This window comes from Aspergillus steynii, assembly GCF_002849105.1.
Source record: "Aspergillus steynii IBT 23096 chromosome Unknown P170scaffold_4, whole genome shotgun sequence".
In the NCBI taxonomy this organism is placed as follows: Eukaryota; Fungi; Ascomycota; class Eurotiomycetes; order Eurotiales; family Aspergillaceae; genus Aspergillus; species Aspergillus steynii.
In genome coordinates, this window is record NW_020194401.1 from 2660457 (window position 1) to 2680073 (window position 19617).

A 19617-nucleotide genomic window follows, 5' to 3' on the forward strand; every position below is an offset into this window, starting at 1 on the left:
GTCTCACCGCCGAGGATTATCTAATTCCATGAGTATAACCATAAGTGACTAGTGAACCATGATCAATCTAGGATCGTCTACTGTGTTCTCCAGGTTTCCAGGATCTATTCAAGTACCTAGTCATGCCATTGTGGGTACGTATATTATAGGGTTTGAAGAGGATAGAGATCGACTACTGTTCAGAGATCTACCGCTCAACCTCCCTTCGAAGCCGTCCAGCGGCAGTCGAGGGACCAGGCTCCGGCCATCCGCTCACAGCGTTGTCGACTTCCTCCAGGAAACTCGTGCTGTTGTGGATGGTCGTACCTCCAAGTACCACTCGCACTCCGGGCGAGCTGGCGTTGACCTGGGCTACCATCTTGGCCTCCTCATACGTCGCTCCACCGACCATGAATATAACGATGTCCTGGGGCTTGTCCCGGATGTGACCTCCACCCTCGAGGAAAGGGTACTGGAGCTCTTTCAGTCGGCCCTTGATGAGATTCTGTAGCGTCGCTTCCATCCGGGGTGAGTGTTGCGTGTAGACATTTTCGACTCCCTTGAGTCCCTTGAAACGATCCCGGGCCCCGGAAAAGAAAGAAGTCGACTCAAATAGATCCGAAAAGCCGCCGGCGACCGGAGGCGCTTGTAGAGAGTGATGGTACGCGAGCAATTTCGGGATTATGTTGACCTTGTAGGAGGGAACATTGCCTGCCGTGACCATCAAGTCCAGCAGGACGGGGAGGGCGTTGTTCGGTTGTTTCTCGTATCGGATGGCGTACAAGGCCACCAAGCGCAGCTTGTTCTCGGCGGGTACGTTGGGCAGTTGGATAATTCTTTGGAGATTCTTCAGAAGGACAGTGAGTGGGGCTGTCCGGCGAGGTTGGGTATCTCCAACTTACCTTCAGGTCATTGGCGTGATTTTCATTGCAAGCCAGGCTCTGCTCCAGCTCGCTTGCGTCCAGCAGATCATCCTCGCCGACTCGTCGACTGAGTTCTCCCACGAGAGTGACGTGTTTGCTCACGTTGCCCGAGAGCTTGCGGAACTCGGGATAATCTTCCACAAAGCGCTTCATATCCGCAATCGACTCGATGTTCATGGTGTTCTGGGTCTTCACCTGGTACTGTTCCACATATTCTTTGATGTTTTGGCCCAGGTCTCCAAAGTTCTGGTACATGTTTTTCTTGAAGAATGGGTCCTGATCTTGCGAAAGAACGATCTCCCGCAGCTCGGGCCGGATCTCTGGTACGTCTCGCAGGTCCACCCGTCCGTTGTGAATGCCCATTAATTCATGGACCATTGCTTGATACGTCCACTGAGTGAGCAAAGGCGTGATTGGATCATCGCGACGGTCTAGAATCAGCAAAATAGGCGGGGTATCGGTCTTGCGAAAGTTGAATAGCTGCTCCTCCTGAGTCAATTGGTAGCGGACCTCGGTCGCTAGCTTCTTGGCTAGAAGACTATTCTTCTCGTAGCGAATCAGCGGGTTCTTCTTTAAAGATAACAGCATGGCAATCACTCCGTCCGTGGCTCGTTGCAACGCATCCGCATTCCACAGGTCTGGGGAGTGACTCCATAGTCGCTGTTGGGGGAATCCCAGATTGAAGGAACAGAGATCCGGATTGATGACGAGGAAATCGGCAAAATGCTCCTGAACGACGCGAACAACCTCGTGGCTGTCGGCTTCCGCCAGTCGTTCGAGCGATGATTTACGGATGATGTTGCTGAGGTAGATGTAGTATTCGCCGTATTTTGGCTCGCGCAGTTCGTCGATGAGGAACTGGATAGAGGTCGGGGATGGGCGCACAAAACAAAGGCATCGTAAGTGTCGCATTCGCTCTCGCGCCGCATTATCCAGTCGATCAATTAAATACACGTCATGGTTCAGGAGGGCAGATTGGGTGATGGCTGTGGATACAATCGGTACCTATCAAGCGCACGTTAGCCGATGGGGCTCTTCCCGGTCAAATCCAAGAAGCGCGTCTCCCACTGTCTCACTGTCCAGAAGCAAGATCTTCATCTTGGTTGACGATGCAGTCCCCGACGCGGAGGGATCCCCCGCGGTGACCATCTTGGAGATGTACCCCGAAACCGCCGCAACGACGTCCATTATGAAGGTTGAACAGCGCCGACGGGCGCGGAGGCAGTCACGAGCTGTCGAAGAGGTGCGCGAGTGAATAAAAGGGGGGGGTTAACAAGAGTAGTGGAGAGATGGGCGGGTGGAGGTGAGAGAGACGGAGGGAGACGCGGACAAGAAGCGGGACCGCCAAGCACGATGACATGTGATGCTGCATTTTGTTGAGAAACCGCTGGTCGCCGCCTTTTCTTCTTCTCTTCTTCTTTTTCTTCCTCCTCCTGTCCTTCGATCCTTGCCCTTGTCCTCGTCTCCGTCTCCCCAAATGTCGTCCAGGACGAAGCTCTACATCCCAGCCCCGTGACCCCTCTTCTCGTTTTCTATCTTTGTTTCTCTCCCTTTGCTTGCTTTACGCCCTGACCCGGCCGCACTCGCCCACCATGCTGCCATATATCAATCTCCGTGAGCCCCCAAGCGAGCTTCCTGAAGAGCACTCCATCGCCCTGATTCAACTGTACTGATGCGAATTCCGAAACCACGTAGTCTTCGACTATCCCGCAGCTCTCACAGGAGCCTCCGTTGATGAGTGTATGCGCTCCCACCCAATCCCGCGATAGCACGACGGCCTCAGACCGCTGATGGCTCATTTTCGCAATAGTGAAACTCATCGCCTCTTTCCTGCTCTCTTACCCGTTGGCGGGGCTGCTGAAGAGAATCCCCGATTCCCAGCCCTGGAAAAAGAATGCATTCATCATCGCGGTGTCGTTATTCTATCTCGTGGGCTTGTTTGACCTCTGGGATGGTCTAAGGACGCTGTCCTACAGTGCGGCCGCTGTATATGCCATTACATACTATATTGACGGGTCGCTGATGCCGTGGATTGGATTCATCTTCTTGATGGGTCATATGTCCATCAGCCATATCTACCGGCAAATCCTCGACGACGGTCAGGTGGTCGACATCACGGGTGCCCAGATGGTACTCGTCATGAAGCTTACCTCCTTCTGCTGGAACGTTCATGATGGCCGGCTACCTCAGGACCAGCTTTCAGACCCCCAGAAATATGCCGCCATCACGAAATTCCCGGGCGTTCTGGACTATCTTGGATACGTCTTGTTCTTCCCCTCCCTCTTCGGCGGCCCCTCGTTCGAGTATGTCGATTATCGCCGGTGGATCGATACCACTCTTTTCGATGTGCCTCCGGGCACAGACCCATCAAAGGTGCCTCCGACTCGAAAGAAGCGCAAGATTCCCCGCAGTGGTACCCCTGCGACTAAGAAAGCTCTGATGGGATTGGGGTGGATATTGGCTTTCCTGCAACTGGGATCCGTGTATAACCAGGAGGTGGTCCTTGGGCGGCAGTTCATGGAATACAACTTTATCCGTCGGGTTTGGATTCTACACATGCTCGGTTTTACTGCCCGACTGAAGTACTACGGAGTGTGGTCCCTAACAGAGGGGGCCTGCATCCTGTCGGGGATGGGATACAACGGTTTTGACCCAAAGACGGGTAAGGTTTTCTGGAACCGGTTAGAGAACATTGATCCATGGGCGCTTGAAACGGCTCAGAATTCCCATGGCTATCTCGGGAGCTGGAACAAGAACACCAATCACTGGCTCCGAAATTATGTTTATCTGCGGGTGACGCCCAAGGGCAAAAAGCCAGGCTTCCGTGCTAGCCTAGCCACCTTTGCGACCAGCGCATTTTGGCATGGGTTCTATCCTGGATACTATCTGACCTTCGTTCTGGGATCATTCATTCAAACTGGGGCCAAGAGTATGCTTTCTTGATTTTCCAATCACACGATTCCCTGCTGACGAACCCGCACAGACTTCCGCCGCTATGTTCGACCTTTTTTCCTTTCTCCAGATGGTCAAAAGCCAGGCCCATACAAGCGATACTATGATATTGTTAGCTGGCTGGTGACGCAGATCACTCTTTCGTTCACCGTCATGCCCTTTATCTTCCTCTCTTTCAAGACCTCTATCGGTGTCTGGCGAAGTGTGTATTTCTACGGCATCATTGGTAACGCCGCGTCGTTAGCATTCTTCGCCAGTCCCGCCAAAGGCTACCTCATCCAAAAGCTCAAAGTCCGCAATAAGCCTCAGATGACGCGCACTTCTAGCACCGAAAGCATGCACCAGCCCACCCTGGGACTCCCAAGCGATGCGATACAAGAATTCGACGATGCTGTGCAAGAAATTCGGGCTGAGATCGAATCCAGACGGCGGCGCGGAAGTACCGTCAACATGCCTATCGGTGAAGAGCTGAAGGCTGCGGTGGAAAGTAAGATTGGTCGAAAGTTCTAGTGGGCGGCGGGTATAAGCAGAACATGCAGAAGAAGAGGGGGGGAATAAGAGACGATTATTGGAGGTTGGCAATGTTGATTGACTGCTCAAGATCAACTTCAGTGTCCTTGGTGATGCACTTTGGATGGCTTCCAGTTTTTAATGTTTGATAATATAGTTGTTCGAAAACCCGAGAGCCTCAGGAGACGAGGCGGTTTTCGTCACGATGCTACTTTGCTTAAGACACTCGAGTTATATAGCTTCAATAATGATTACCAGAGGAATATATGTGCAAGCCAATCAAAAAAGGTGGGGGGGGGGGATAAATATGTATTTCTGTATATATAATGTTCTGGTCACAGGTAAATTGCCCAGAGAATTGGTTCATAGGTACAAGGGGAAGGGGGGAAATGGCATATATCCATAATGTGTCGTGGACCTTGACTGATCACTGGCCCCATCGATTGAATGTTCGGGGATGATCCATCATGGAAAACATGCCCTGACTCATAGGACCAATGGTAATCAAGGCCAGGAACAAAAGAAATAGAAAGAAAAAAGGAAATAAAAAGACATTATATACATCATGTCGTGTCGTCGTGTCGAGTGGTTATGAAATAATACAACAAATGATCGCAAAAGCGAGGATGGGGGAAATAATAAACCAAGGTATAAGAGGCGTGGGACGAAAGAGGGTATAGGCGAAGGAGTCCACCATCATGGGACACAAGAAAATCGAGGCAGAAAATCAATCCAGTCGAGTAGAAAGGGAAAACAATAAAAGCATTTGCTGCAGGCGGTAGTGTAGAAAACCAGCAGTGCACAAGTTAGAAGCCCACCTTTGTGCCGACCACAGCCAGTACAATCTATGGAAAGTTAGCTCCAGATGCGGGGACCTGGAAAGATCAGGGGCTCAAGTCAAACTTACAACGATAACGATGATCACCAGACCGACGGGAATCATCCATCGGTTGAGGTTCCTCCACCATCTCGCATTTTCGTGCCGTCTACGCTCAAGATCAAGAAGCCGCATCCGAAGGGCCGCTTCGAGCTCAGGTTCACTTTGTTCCTCCTCCGTCATTTCCGGCTTGGGCGGCAAAGGCAGAAACGCTGCGATAAGCCAGGCTATCAATGGGTCAGCGACGGGTTCTCCTATTGCCATCTCAGTGGGGGGGGGGGGGGGGGGGGGAGGTTTACCAAACGGGAAAACAAACCCCAGGCAGAAGGACCAAACTTGAATGTTCCTGCGCCCAAATAGGGGCTCTGTCCTGGAATCCAAAGATGGAGCGCCCCAGGCGCTGCCTCGCTGTCGAATGGCACGTCGATCAGGGAACAGGTGAGGAGACCAGCTGTGCCGCAATTGCTGCCGAGAGCTCCCGGGCCGCTCCTCATCCTCCGGCCTCCGTAGCCAGTGGCTCCTAGGATCACGCGGATCCGGCGCTCGCCACTGTATGCTTTGGCGAGTCTCGTTGGTGCGAGTCCTTTGTCGATTCACAGCAGCAGACATTCGTTCGAACGTGTTGGGTTTGGAAGATGCAGGACGTGCTGAGGGTGGACGGGCGCCATCCACTAGGGACAGGGCGGAGTTGACAGTTTGTCCATCACCATAGTACATCCGGGCCCAAGTCGGCAGGAAGTGAAAGGAAGTAGGCGGTCGCGTAGTGCTCCGCATGCTACTTTGCCTTGATGCCGAAGAAAGGCTGGGGTGGAATCGTGAGTGCTTGGCGCGGGCCGGAAGATTGGCGACGTTGTCCATGTGCTCGTTGTCCACATCGCTTACAAGCCACAGCGATGATGACGTGGGTTTTTGGCGGACAACGGCTGCTGTGGGCCTTGATGGCTCCTGTGAACCTTCGATGGGTTCATCGGCCGGAGTAGGGGACCTCGAGTCATACTCGGCGGACCACCGGGATGTAACGGTTGACAGATGAGATTTGAAGCGATCAGATGAATGGTCCGCCATAGGTTCTTGTTGGTTCTGATTTGACGAGTCCGACACATTGGTCACATCAACCCTCGAGCTTGAAGATGACGGCTCGCGAATCGTGGGATACTGGATAAAGAGGCCACCGTCCACAATCCCTTGGACATCGGTGGGCGGATCACTTCGAGACGAGGTAGCGGATCGAGAATGACTCCTCTCGCGAAGTCGCGCCGAGCTTGATCGCACTGATGGCACATACGGATGAGCCGGGTTGGATCGGAAGGAATGCGATCGCGAGCTTGACTGCTCCGAAGAGGAGCCGTGCGCCCACGGGGCAGCCCCGGCATACCGAATCACGGTTCCCAAAGAGTTGAGAGAAGATAATGAGTTGGAGCGAGAACCGGAGTCGGGGTTTGAAGAAGCACCAAGAGGAACGAAGTTCAAACTCGAGCTATCAAGCGCAACAAAATTGGGACTGGAGGGCGGTCCGATGGGAACAACGTTAGGACTAGAGTTACTCGAGGTTGCGTTCTCTGGGTGAGATGGCTGTCGGGAGGAGAGATCGGAAGCAACAGTTTTAATAGTCGGGATTGCTGCAGGTAGCGCGATCGGATCCTCGTCTGAATACGCGGCGACGGAGTCCTCATCGGACCGGCGATCGATTGACTTGTGCTCCGGAAGATTCGGCTCGGGGAAAGACGATTTGCTTGAGCTGGGATCATCTTCCCATACCTGGGACGGTGTGTTCGCGGCGTCAAATGTTGAGGACAAGTCCCATGGATCGCCAATAGAGTGTTCAATCAAACTGCTGTCACCAACATGGCTGATATCTGTGGACAGAGTACCGGTAGATTCGTGGGGCGCCTCGTCAACATGGAACCTAGAGTCCGGAATGAACTCGTGTCCTTTCCCTGGTCGTGGTAAGAGAATATGCTCCGGCTTGGTCGGATACGGTGTGGCCGTGTAGATATCGTCTTCGTCCGACGGATCGCTGTGTTTATCACTGACAACTCGCAGAGATTCGGGTGGTGACGTCTCATTCGTCTGAGAAGGCGTTCGCTCATGAAGAGCCTTCCGTCTGGGAGACGAGCTAGCTGAAGGTTCCGATGAGCGCATGATGTTCAATCGAAAATTAGTTCATTATAAGTAGACACCGACGGCGAGAATCTTGGGCAAAGTGGGGAGAGAAATACCCCCAATGGAGGGTGTTCGGGTTGTTTAAAAAAAAAAAAAAAAAAAAAAAAAAAGGGCCCGAGATTAGCAAGAATCGAAACTAGAAGTGATAAACGATCATCGATGAATGGCTGCCCGGGCCAGGATGGTGTGGTGAATGAGGGAAGAAGAAGTAAAATCAAAACCACAAAAATCAAAACAGAGAACCGGAAGAAGTATAGTCTATGAAGGAAACGGATCAACAACTTTTGTTGTTTTGTTGTGGTCTATAATTCCTGTGATGCAATAAAGAATGCCTCGACACAAACGGCGTCAAATGAGCGACAACAACGGCAAATGAGCGTGGATCCGACGGCAGAGAAATCGTCAGGGTTATTTGGGTCAGCGAGTCATGTCGACCGACGAAGCAGAACTGAAAAGCGCGAAAGGAGGAAAGAGCGTCAAGCCCGAGACCAGAAAGCACCAAAAAACGTTTCTAAAAGAGCGACAAAAAGCAGAACGACTGGAAGCGCAGAAGCCAAAATCTGAAACGAACCAGTATGCAAGCCGGGCCTCGCCGTAATATTTAAGGATACTTTCCAGCGGCATTCCGTTGCTTAGCGGCGGTGAGCGCTGTTGGCCTGAGCTCGGGGCCAGGAACTAAATCCATCCAGGGGCATGCAGCCTGCACGCTCTAGACCGGTAGAGCGTGGTTTGAAACCGGTCGATTGGCGGAGGATGAAAGGGGGGGAAGATTGTCCTGCAGTTCGTCGCTTATTCCGGGAAGATGTGCCCTTCGCCATGCGTGGAAAGGCTGCTTAGCCTGCGAGGAGGCCGCCTGGACGATTGGCATTTTGCACCCGAAGTCTCTCTCGCCATTATCCTGATTACGATCCCAGACATGATCTTCGGGCTCTAATAACACCCATCTGCGCGATGCGTTATGCCAGTCGTCCGACATTGTGCTCCACACAGGAGATGAAAAAGGGCTCCTCCCGCTGGATGGTGATCCGATTCCCCTCAATTTGCGGAGGACAAGATCGAGCGAACATTGGCCAGGGGTTCGATCATCTAGGATATACCCCTCAGTCTAATGCTGAGGAGATTTCAAGGGACTCCGCACAGCAAGCAAGACTCCCTGCACGAGATTGGGCCGGCGGTTAGATTGAGAGCGACTAAAAACCGAGCGAGGATGCAAGGTCCCTCCCAGGTGCATGTGGGATGCGCGTCCGTACTCGAAGTACTGCTCTGGACGGAGTACGCCGTACTTTGTTGCATATTCCCATCATTTTTATCACATTATTGATTATTTCTGGGTCTTGTCCACCCGACGGTCTCCACGAGGATGTCGGTCGGATTTGTGACCGGTCTCAACGGTGGAGTTCGAGACCTCGAGGGATGGCGGAAATGAACCAAAGATCGTTCCACTCAGGTGATGTGGCTGAGGGAAATAGAGTAGGTCAACGATTCCAGACCATCTCATTGGTTTTCCCCCCGTTTACACAGCCCAATTACTGGGCTGAAATTCGAGTGACAACTCGAGGTGACCCCCGTTCAGGATCACCCCAAGGCTGCCAACTCAGCAGAAGTGGAGTCTGTCATTCCCTTCGGACGCATGAGTTACCATCGTTGCTTAATCCTTGGAACGGAAACTGAGAGGAAATCATCATGTCGCTGCATTTGCATGGTGCATGGTGCGTGGTGCGTGTTAGTACAAAGTATCATTATCATCATCATCATCATCATCATCATTGAATATTATACGCTGTAAGAAATATTCAAGGTTCAGGAGGCTATTGGACTAGGCAGGGAGTCGATAGATAAGGGGTCTCTAGAAGATTATGAAATAGCGATTTACTAGCTATGCTCCTGGACTAAGGAAGTAGTAGAATGATGGCTGTATGCGATAGATAGAAAACTCCCCGGACGGAAAGGAAGGGAAGAGAAGGGAAGGGAAGGCCGGTCTCGTGACCCCTGACTAAGTGCCTGGTTTATCATGCCTGCGGAATCAGGCAGCAAGACGGCTCGGACTAACCGCGTTGGTTCTTTTTCTTTGTCGTCGTCCTCATCAGCCTCCAGGAAGATCATCGTTGGGTTCGTTCTCTCTAGTCTCCAACGACGACCACTAGGCCGGGTCCCCTATTTTCATCCCGTTGACTCCGTACATCCCGCGATTCCGTCTCTTCATTGTTATTCTTAACCCACCGTACTTCCAACCCCGGCCAGGATTACTATTGAACGCGAACCAAATACCTACTTCCGAAAGCCATGGCGCCCGTCAATATCCTGGCGCGTCTCAAATCTTTGTACTCGAAACATTACGGTAGGCCTGGAAGCTCGGAAATGACTCTCGTCTACTTCTAACCGTTGGCTTCAGATGAACCGGTCATTTCGGTCCAGGCGGCCGCTTGTTTTTCGGTAGGTTTTATTTCCTCTGGCCCTAGCGCGCAGGCAGCTATAAAAATAGCGTCATCGTAATTCCGTTTCCCACGGCCAGGGAAAGCAAAAGGGGTTGCACCCTTCTCGGGCAGCTGAACCGATTTTTTTTTTTTTTTTTCTTCTTTCGTCCTTCTCCTTTTGTGGATAACGGAAGGGGGAAACAATCGTCATCATCGTTTCCGTCTAATAGCAGCACCCACTAACTAGCCTTTTTCTAGATCCTTCTAACCCTGATCTATGTGGCCCCGTTCTATGTTTCTTCCACCACTCGGCCATCTCCTACCCTTAGCCGAGATGCCCCATCGGTTATCCGGGCTAGAATCAGGGCCGTGACTTCTTCCTGCGTCATCAGCACCTTGGCCGTTTTCTGGTTGATCATCGTCAAAGATAATGCCCCCGTTTCGGAGGCTCTCAAACTCCTCGGATGGTGGCCCGTCGGTTTCCTGGAGGTTGTTCGCTCCCTGGTCTTGACGGCCATCCTCTTTGTCGGGCCTCTATTCGAACGGGGAATCGCCGAAGGTGAATGGAGGGACTGGGTCAGGGGCCGTAGAGTTTCCGAAACACTTCGGGGCTGGATCGGATGGAGAAACTATGTCGCTGTAAGCTGGTTCCATAGGTCCGGAATCGGTTCTATTTCCGCTAATTGCAAGTTCCAGGGTCCCATCACCGAGGAGATCATGTTCCGTTCGGCCATCGTGCCTCTCCATCTACTTGCCAGAGTCTCTGCGGGCCGTATCGTTTTCATGGCCCCTCTCTATTTTGGGATTGCCCATGTACATCATTTCTATGAGTTTCGTCTGACTCACCCTGACACCTCGATCATCGCGGCAATGTTCCGGTCTGTCTTCCAATTCAGCTACACTACAATCTTTGGTTGGTATGCTACCTTCCTTTACCTCCGAACCGGATCTCTCCCATCTGCTATCCTTGCCCACACATTCTGCAACTGGTGTGGTCTTCCTCGTTTATGGGGCAGGGTTGAGGCTGGAGTACCCATCGGTCCGCCTCTGGTGAAAGGTAAAGAAGATCCGGACCGGCCTACCGCGTATGAGTATAGCCAACTTGGTGTTGGATGGAGCGTTGCGTACTATGCCCTTCTAGTAGGGGGTGCCGTTGGCTTCTATTATACGTTGTGGCCTTTGACTGACTCTAATAATGCTTTGATTTCTTTCGCACCTAAATGATCCAACCCCTTCCCGGCCAGAAAAAAAGGTCGTGCTGGTGGGAAGATATATTTTCCATGTGGTTTATACGAGAACAGCCCTCGCTTCGGCTTTTCATTGATTTTGCCGAACATTTACGACACTTGATGTGTCGACTCCTTCAATCTCCGAATCAACATCGGTGTGCCCTGGTGATTTGGGGACTTCGTCGTTACGGCAGGCGGGAAGATGTTTGCTGTTGGTCTGGACGCTTGCCCGCGAGAATAATGATAATGAAGTATAATATGTATAGCTTTCTCTACCCGGTAGAATAAGCAACTGACCATTGTGATTATTTTCCATCTTAAACCATTGTCTTGCCCACCTTGAGGGTCTGCTTGCTACTTACTCCGTACGTAGTTATCCATACTCCGAACCAGAAAGGCAGAGGATAAACATCCTACCGAAAATGTACGAGCCGACGGAGCACGGGATTACCAATCCGGTCAAACTCCGTTATCTCCGAGTCCGTCCCGGAGACTCGGGGTTCGTTTTTCGCCGGCATATATCGCGATATCAAATGCGCATCCTTCCAGAGATTGGCCGCGTTGTTTGCAGTGTAAACTTCTACTGGCGAACGACTTCATATTCTGCTCTTTCTGAAGGGGTGGCGATCTACAATCCATGAATCTGCGCCCCACACTCTGCTGTTTACCCAAAATCGGGTGCAGCAGAACGTCGTTAAAATCCCGCTTTATCTCAACCACCGCATACTGGTCAGCGCCTCGACGAATCCCTTTGGATATACCTCCCCCGTTTCCCGTGACGGAATCATGTCCCGAATCAACATGTACATGCCCCCCGACCCCGTCAATGCCCGAGGGGCTACCAATTGACCGTGATCAACCATTGAACGGAACGATGGCGGCCTATGCACAACAGATCCTCATCTGTACCGGACAAGGAGATTGGACAAGTCGCATTGAAGATGATGGGAAGGATCAGGGCTGGGGGGAAATGGCAAGGGGCTTGAAGCGTCTTATGGGTCGTGGGGGGCGTTATGCCGACGTGAGTTGCTTTTTCGTTCCCGGCATGCGATTGGATTTAAGTATGGACATCGACATAGGACTGACAATCTCAAGCCATTCAATAATGTCTTGGTTAGCAATTCTTCCTTCTCTCCACCTCCAGCTTCAGAGGGTACCTCGTCCTCTGCGTCGGCCTTTTTGTTCCCTTCTTTCAAATATTTCCCATCTATTCCCGTCCACGTGGCGGAATCGTCGGGGACAGGGACGGACCTTTCGACCTTTGTCCGTGCCTTTCTCCTTCCTCAGAAGCTCAACGCGATGGCGGACTCTCTTCCAGAATCCCGGCGGGTGGAATTAACTCGCAAGCCTGATCTAGCATCCGAGTTCTCGGGCGCTGTCGATCTTCAGATGTCCCCCGTGGTCTTGATATGCGGCCATGGCGGCCGTGACATGCGATGCGGCCTCATGGCACCAGCCCTTGAAGAGGAATTCCGTCGCGTTCTGCTGACGAAGGGGTTCACGTCGGCGGGTAGTAACAGCCACGTAATCGACAGCCCTGAACACGCCCACATTGGACTCATCAGCCATATCGGTGGGCATAAATACGCCGGAAATGTGATTGTATATATTCCTCCCGGAATGCTCTTGGAAGGTTCTTCGACGCTGCACCCGCTGGCGGGCAAGGGCATCTGGTATGGGCGCATTGAACCCAAGCATGTGCAGGGGGTAGTGGAAGAGACCATCTTAGGTGGCAAGGTGGTAGTGGACCATTTCCGGGGTGGAATCGATCGAAATGGGGGTATCCTTAGACTATAGAAAATACGGGAGGAAATAAAAAGGGATGTCAATTTCTCTCACATGGGGAGTGTACTATATTTGTTTGCCGAAAGTAAGGTTACTTGGTCTATGTAGATTCTGGATCACGAACGTACAAGCCTCCGCATCTTATGTGGAATTGACATGAAAATAAGCACCGAAGACACAATGGGATAACTGTTGGTGGATATTGCACACCTATCAAAGTCGTATCTATCAATCTTTCTTTACTAGCTACCATGCAGGAGATACCTACTAGTTGCTAGATATATAATTACCAGTTAGTTAAATTTCCACTAAACACGAGAATCCTCAGTCCAGCAAGTTACCAAATAGCAACAGGTGTTTAGAGATGGCACTATTCATTCAATGAGGCGCAATTGCTCAGGTCCCTCGAGTGCCTTATAAAGTTATAATAAACCGAAGTAAGTTGCGCCACCGAACAGAGACATTCGGCATCAATTGATGCCTGACGGGCCAGGCACCATAGCTAGTCCACATCGGGACTAACGGCCGTATGACCTCAACCAGCAAGAATTATGGATGTTGATTCAAACCGATTCCTCCAAACGGCGACCGCCACCACTTTGCAATTCGAGCACGCCCCTCAATGGCTTTTGTTTCTCGGTGTATTTCTCTCCATGACAGCATGATTTGACTGCCGACATGCAATCCCTTACCCGCCTCCAACTAAACTCGACCCGGACGCTTCTTGCGCCAGCACGACGGGGATGCGGTTATCGTCCTTCATCACTCCATGCCTTTGCTCGTTTTGCGACGACGAAGTCTCCGGCTCCCGCGGGCACTTCCCTCGGAAAACTCGATTTACTAGCGATCGATAAGAAATGGCAGGCCAAATGGCATTCGAGTGGGCAACATGCGCCTTCTTCCAATGCTGCTGGCCAGGCCCACGCCCCCGATGACCGACCGAAGTCCTATATTTTGTCAATGTTCCCGTATCCGTCTGGCACGCTCCATATGGGTCATTTGCGTGTGTACACAATCTCGGATGTTCTGGCGCGCTTTTACCGAATGCGCGGTCATGATGTTCTGCATCCAATGGGCTGGGACGCCTTTGGACTTCCGGCGGAGAATGCGGCCATTGAGCGAGGAATCGATCCGGCGGAGTGGACCAGAGACAATATATCCAGGATGAAGGAGCAGCTCCGGAGTATCTCAACCTCCTTCAATTGGGATAGGGTATGCAATCCGCTGGCGCATTGCACGAGCGTTTTCATCAGACTCGTGACGCTAACGTGTATCATTGGAGCATTTTAGGAGCTAGCAACGTGCGCCCCCGAGTTTTACGAACATACGCAGCGGATATTCCTCATGCTCTACAAGAAGGACCTTGCGTACCAGTCAGAGGCGCTTGTCAATTATGATCCTGTCGACAAGACAGTGCTGGCGAACGAACAAGTATGTGCTGTGCCTCCAAGTGGCATGCTCAAAACATGGGACTGAACATTTCGATTTAGGTGGATGCCAATGGGTTCTCATGGCGCTCTGGCGCGAAGGTTGAGCAGCTGAAGCTCAAACAATGGTTCTTCCGCATTACCGCCTTTAAGGAGGCGCTTTTGAATGATCTGGACTCTCTGGCGGGCGGGTGGCCAGATCGCGTACTCTCAATGCAGCGCAATTGGTTGGGGAAATCACACGGAGCAAGGGTTAAGTTCCCTGTTGCTACCACGGATGAAGGCACCGGGGCAAACCTGAACGTTTTCACTACACGACCAGACACGCTCTACGGGGTCGAATACCTCGCCGTTTCTTTGAATCACCCCATCGTCCAAGCCTCGGCGGAGAAGGACGCAGCGTTGCGGGAGTTCCTAGACCGAGCGGCGTCGCTGCCCCCTGACTCCAAAGCAGGCTACAAGCTGACCAACGTCACTGCGTCTCATCCGTTGCGTATTATCGACAAGGAATGTCCTTATATCACTCGTGAATTGCCCGTCTTCGCGGCGCCCTATGTTCTCAGCGACTACGGTGAAGGGGCCGTGATGGGAGTTCCGGGTCATGATGCCAGGGACCTGGCATTCTTCAGGGAGAATGTGAATCCCGAAAGTATCCCGATCGTTATCGGACCAGAGCGCTCGGTTGGAACCGATCGTGCTCCGGACGAAAACGTCGCGCCCGCAAGCGACGCAAAGGCTTTCACCCAGGAGGGCTATCTTACATCGCGATGTGGTAAATACCATGGCCTTTCTTCCCGCGAAGCCGGCGAACAGATTGTCAAAGATCTTCGAAGCGTCGCCCACGGCGACTCCGTGGAACAGTGGAGGCTGAGAGACTGGCTCATCAGTAGACAGCGTTATTGGGGCGCGCCAATCCCCATCATCCACTGTGGTGAGTGCGGGCCTGTGCCCGTGCCGGATGACCAGCTTCCCGTTGAATTGCCCAAGATAGGTGGCGACTGGCTGAAAGGAAAGAAGGGCAACCCTCTCGAATCATCCGATGAGTGGATGCACACCGAATGCCCAAGCTGCAAGGGTCCTGCCAAGCGGGATACCGATACCATGGATACGTTCGTCGACTCGTCATGGTATTACCTTCGGTTCCTCGACGCGGCCAACAAGGAACAGCCGTTTTCGCCCTCATCTGTGCGACCAGTGGACGTATACATTGGCGGAGTCGAGCATGCCATCCTGCACCTGCTCTACGCTCGCTTTATCTACAAGTTTCTCTCTCAATCCGAGCTGTTCCCGGAGCTGGCTCGAACGGGCAATCTTGCCGCGCCCTCTGAACCGTTCAAGACGCTCCTCTCCCAGGGTATGGTCCATGGCAAGACGTATTCCGAGCCTTCCACCGGTCGGTTTTTACTTCCCTCCGAGGTGGATCTTTCAAGCCCGGACAAACCGGTCATCAAGGGCACCCAGGTCTCGCCCAACGTATCTTTCGAGAAAATGTCGAAGAGCAAGCACAACGGCGTGGATCCGACCTCGTGTGCCCTGAAATATGGCGCGGATGCCACTCGCGCCCACGTACTCTTCTCTGCACCCGTTAGCGAGGTCCTCGAATGGGACGAAACGAAGATTGTGGGCATCGAGCGTTGGTTCGGTCGATTGTGGAAGGTCGTGCAGGATACGCAACGCAGCATGATATCGTCGAGGTATGCCCTGAACCCAGGCAGCCTGCGGACAGACTCTGGCCATGCCGACCCCCTTCCCCACAGTTTGCAGGGTCTCAGCGACGGTGACGCCACCGCGGTGCTTTCGACCCATCGGACCATTGTCTCCGTCACCAACTGCATCGAAAACAACCCCTACGGACTCAACACCGTCATCTCCGATCTGACCAAGCTCACGAACTCGCTGGTGTCGTCGAGCCCCACCTCCCCCCAAATCTCCTATCTGTGCACCTCCTCTCTTCTGCGACTGTTGGCGCCCGTGGCCCCGGCGCTGGCGTCCGAGTGCTGGGAAATCCTGCACGATTCGATGGCGCGTGCCGAGACTGCCGACCGAGCTCACGTGCCGGCGGTGTTTGACTGTGGCTGGCCAACGCCTCCGTTGAGCTCTCAACAGGCCGACGCGTTGTCAGCACGCGGCGGTCAAGTCGTGGCCGTCCAGATCAACGGCAAGCTGCGGTTCACCGTCACCATCCCCCGGCGATTGTCACCCACCACGGTCGCCGAGCCCAGCGGGAAGGCTGGGGTTGCAACGGACGAACAGGACTGGATCATGTCCCGCGTCCTGGAAACCGACGAAGGGCGGGTTTGGCTGCGGGAGAGAAACGACTGGGAAAAACGAAGGCGGGTGATCGTCGTCCAGGGCGGAAAATTGGTCAACATTGTCTTCTAGCGCCGACGCAAGTACGACCAGCTAGATTTTGGAATTGTAGAAAATCGACATGTATCATAGAGACCATAGCGTGGCGACCTCGCGCAACGTCCGCCGAATGCCTTGGAATAATCCAGATCGCGAGTGGAGGGGGAGACCGTGCTCCAAATGATGAATGCCAGCACCGTTCATCCATTCTCATCTGACCAGCCCATCTCCGAGGAAAACCACCCCCCACAAACAAAGGGGGAAACAAGGGCGGGGGAGGATTTCCCCTCATGGGCGACCGGAGCTGCGATTGTCGGTCTCGGCGAAAGCACGGCTGAAAGTCGGACCACCTGGACGTCAAGCTGAACTGCCCGGTTCTGGTGGGTGCTTTAAATGGCACCACTCGCGACGAATCCAACCCGAGATCGGCTGGTCGGAGGGGAATCCGTTATCCACCTCCTGAGACCAGCCGCAGTCAAGCATTCTCGGGAGTCGATCCCCTCATTCCCCGCACGAGGGGAAACCACGGTAGATCGGAGTAGTTACTACGCAGGAGTTACTAGTTACTAGGTGCGAGCTCCTCCTCAGCATGTGCATACTGCGTACTCGATAACTCAGAGTTCCGAGTCGTGTTCCTGGGTAGGTATGTTTTTACTGTGCACTCCGTACAACGACGGCATCTACTTCGCACAACGGAGGGCATACGGGGAAAACAACCAGAGAGCAGAAGATCCCCTCATCTGGTGTACGTAAGCGCCCGCCCCGCACCGGCCGAAGCTCTGGTGGTCCTCAGAAGGGAAGATATCCAAGTTTGTCTCTGGAATCCATGCTGCATGGCCCGTGGCCCCATTCATCCGTCCATCCCAGTCGCACCATCCGAGTCCCGCGTGCGGAGAACCTCTCTCTCTCTCTCTCTCTCTCTCCTCCCCTCTCCTCCCCTCTCCTCTCCTGCTCTCCTGCTCTCCTCATCCACTCAACTCGCTCCCTTCCCACCTCCGAAATCGAATTTCCCAGTATTCCGATTCCCGCCCCTAAGCGGTGATACGAGCTCGTAGTGGCGTCCAATGTCCAGTGGAACCCAGTAGTATCCAGTATCCCGTCACTGGATGAACGGAAAAGTGTAGACGATGGACCCCGCGTAGTTGAGCTATTTATTGGGCGATTTTCCCCGGGCTTGGGAACGTTCTTTCTGCTCCTCATCAACATCATCATCCTCACTCTCCCTCCCTGTCTCTCTCTCGCAATCTCCTGCATCCCGCATTCGGTAAGAAAGTCCTCGCGCCGTTCTCCACCTTGCCTGGCTGCCTCATTCTCCTCTCCCCGCTCGACGTCAAGCTTTCCTGGCCTTTCTCCAATTAACGTCGCCAATTGGCGTTTATGCAACCCCCGGACTCTGGGGCTTAAATATCATGCTAATCCGCTTGCCAGAGCTCATCCTCGACTCCCACACTTGACTCCCTTCTCTCAACAGTCAATTGATACTTGTCTCTACCTCTCTCACTCAAAATGGTATTTATGCGCTCTTTTTCCCGCCAGCTGCGGCGGCCTGCCACCTCGCTCCTGTCTGCGAAGGGATCATCCCTGAGGCCGACTGGAAGCCCTTTCCGGGCGCTCCCCGGGGCCAATTCTGTTGCTGGTGCACGAACGCTAACCGCCTCTGCGAGCTTACAGGGTAAAATTCTTATGGTCCTCTATGACGTAAGTCCCCGATCATCGACTTGGACTTCTGCAGGCACTGACATCACCTTGCTAGGGCGGTGAACACGCCAAACAGCAGCCTGGTCTGCTGGGAACCACCGAGAACGAGCTCGGTCTGAGGAAGTGGTTGGAAGACCAGGGTCACACGCTGGTCACCACCTCCGACAAGGAGGGCGAGAACTCGACCTTCGAGAAGGAGCTGGTGGACGCCGAAGTCATCATCACCACACCGTCCGTGGACTCCTGCTTTCCCCTTCGTCCCTCGGCAAAGCTGACCCAAGGAATATAGATTCCACCCCGGCTATCTGACCGCCGAGCGTCTGGCCAAGGCCAAGAACCTGAAGATCGCCGTCACTGCCGGTGTTGGCTCCGACCATGTCGACCTGAACGCTGCCAACAAGACCAACGGCGGGATCACCGTCGCCGAAGTCACTGGCTGCAACGTGGTCTCCGTCGCGGAGCACGTTGTCATGACCATCCTGACCTTGGTCCGTAACTTTGTTCCCGCCCATGAGCAGATCGCCCGCGGAGAGTGGGACGTCGCCGCCGTGGCCAAGAATGAGTACGACCTGGAGAACAAGGTTGTCGGAACCGTCGCCGTCGGCCGCATTGGCGAGCGTGTCTTGCGTCGCCTGAAGCCCTTCGACTGCAAGGAGCTGCTCTACTACGACTACCAGCCCCTGAGCCCCGAGGTCGAGAAGGAGATTGGCTGCCGCCGCGTCGAGAACCTCGAGGAGATGCTTGCCCAGTGTGATGTCGTGACCATCAACTGCCCCTTGCACGAGAAGACCCGGGGTCTGTTCAACAAGGACCTCATCTCCAAGATGAAGAAGGGTAAGTCCCTAGTCGTGGCGCTGCCGTAGATGGCAGCCCACATCCTCTAGTGAATGATGTATCGGGACTAACGTTGTTTATCCAGGCTCTTGGCTCATCAACACTGCCCGTGGTGCCATTGTCGTCAAGGAGGACGTTGCTGAAGCCGTCAAGTCGGGTCACTTGAGAGGCTACGGCGGTGACGTCTGGTTCCCCCAGCCCGCTCCTCAGGACCACCCGCTCCGCTATGCCCAGCACCCTTGGGGCGGTGGCAACGCCATGGTGCCTCACATGTCCGGTACCTCGATCGATGCCCAGATCCGCTACGCCAACGGTACCAAGGCCATCCTCGAGAGCTACTTCACCGGTCGTCACGACTACAAGATCGAGGACCTGATCGTCCGCGACGGAGACTACGTCACCAAGGCCTACGGTCAGCGCAACAAGGCTTAGACTTTCGGTCGACATGATTGAATGAATGATTCAATGTATTTACTT

General features: G+C 53.4%; 8 protein-coding genes across 8 annotated transcripts; 6 read left to right on the forward strand and 2 right to left on the reverse strand.

Moving 5' to 3' along the window:
• Positions 1 to 101: 101 nt before the first annotated feature.
• Positions 102 to 2145, reverse strand: P170DRAFT_456125 (Sec1 family protein). The gene is made up of 3 exons (XM_024851596.1): positions 1971 to 2145; positions 882 to 1907; positions 102 to 826 (listed from the first exon to the last, which is right to left on the reverse strand). Exons 1-3 carry the CDS (start codon positions 2088 to 2090, stop codon positions 188 to 190), a joined length of 1785 nt encoding a protein of 594 aa, XP_024704802.1. The 5' UTR covers positions 2091 to 2145; the 3' UTR covers positions 102 to 187.
• Positions 2146 to 2429: 284 nt separating this feature from the next.
• On the forward strand, positions 2430 to 4635 carry P170DRAFT_510041 (lysophospholipid acyltransferase). The gene is made up of 4 exons (XM_024854738.1): positions 2430 to 2516; positions 2598 to 2642; positions 2713 to 3831; positions 3886 to 4635. The coding sequence occupies exons 1-4, from the start codon at positions 2495 to 2497 to the stop codon at positions 4362 to 4364; spliced, it is 1665 nt and encodes a 554-aa protein (XP_024704803.1). The 5' UTR covers positions 2430 to 2494; the 3' UTR covers positions 4365 to 4635.
• A 574-nt stretch (positions 4636 to 5209) lies between these two features.
• Positions 5210 to 7383, reverse strand: P170DRAFT_426407 (putative serine-rich protein; the record flags this gene model as incomplete). The annotated part of the gene is made up of 3 exons (XM_024847706.1): positions 5210 to 5239; positions 5272 to 5468; positions 5541 to 7383. The coding sequence occupies 3 exons, from the start codon at positions 7381 to 7383 to the stop codon at positions 5210 to 5212; spliced, it is 2070 nt and encodes a 689-aa protein (XP_024704804.1).
• Positions 7384 to 8334: 951 nt separating this feature from the next.
• On the forward strand, positions 8335 to 9176 carry P170DRAFT_185319 (uncharacterized protein). Its single transcript, XM_024842690.1, has one exon. The coding sequence runs from the start codon at positions 8641 to 8643 to the stop codon at positions 9073 to 9075; it is 435 nt and encodes a 144-aa protein (XP_024704805.1). The 5' UTR covers positions 8335 to 8640; the 3' UTR covers positions 9076 to 9176.
• A 290-nt stretch (positions 9177 to 9466) lies between these two features.
• P170DRAFT_437084 (CAAX prenyl protease RCE1) lies at positions 9467 to 11323 on the forward strand. The gene is made up of 4 exons (XM_024849284.1): positions 9467 to 9742; positions 9797 to 9837; positions 10077 to 10457; positions 10515 to 11323. The coding sequence occupies exons 1-4, from the start codon at positions 9688 to 9690 to the stop codon at positions 11040 to 11042; spliced, it is 1005 nt and encodes a 334-aa protein (XP_024704806.1). The 5' UTR covers positions 9467 to 9687; the 3' UTR covers positions 11043 to 11323.
• A 274-nt stretch (positions 11324 to 11597) lies between these two features.
• Positions 11598 to 12844, forward strand: P170DRAFT_408862 (sucrase/ferredoxin-like domain-containing protein; the record flags this gene model as incomplete). The annotated part of the gene is made up of 2 exons (XM_024846749.1): positions 11598 to 12068; positions 12143 to 12844. Exons 1-2 carry the CDS (start codon positions 11685 to 11687, stop codon positions 12842 to 12844), a joined length of 1086 nt encoding a protein of 361 aa, XP_024704807.1. The 5' UTR covers positions 11598 to 11684.
• A 666-nt stretch (positions 12845 to 13510) lies between these two features.
• Positions 13511 to 16959, forward strand: P170DRAFT_510045 (leucine--tRNA ligase NAM2; the record flags this gene model as incomplete). The annotated part of the gene is made up of 3 exons (XM_024854739.1): positions 13511 to 14044; positions 14123 to 14263; positions 14323 to 16959. 3 exons carry the CDS (start codon positions 13511 to 13513, stop codon positions 16639 to 16641), a joined length of 2994 nt encoding a protein of 997 aa, XP_024704808.1. The 3' UTR covers positions 16642 to 16959.
• A 1155-nt stretch (positions 16960 to 18114) lies between these two features.
• fdh (formate dehydrogenase (NAD+) FDH1) lies at positions 18115 to 19572 on the forward strand (the record flags this gene model as incomplete). The annotated part of the gene is made up of 4 exons (XM_024844184.1): positions 18115 to 18306; positions 18362 to 18537; positions 18596 to 19140; positions 19226 to 19572. 4 exons carry the CDS (start codon positions 18115 to 18117, stop codon positions 19570 to 19572), a joined length of 1260 nt encoding a protein of 419 aa, XP_024704809.1.
• Between the last annotated feature and the right edge of the window lie 45 nt (positions 19573 to 19617).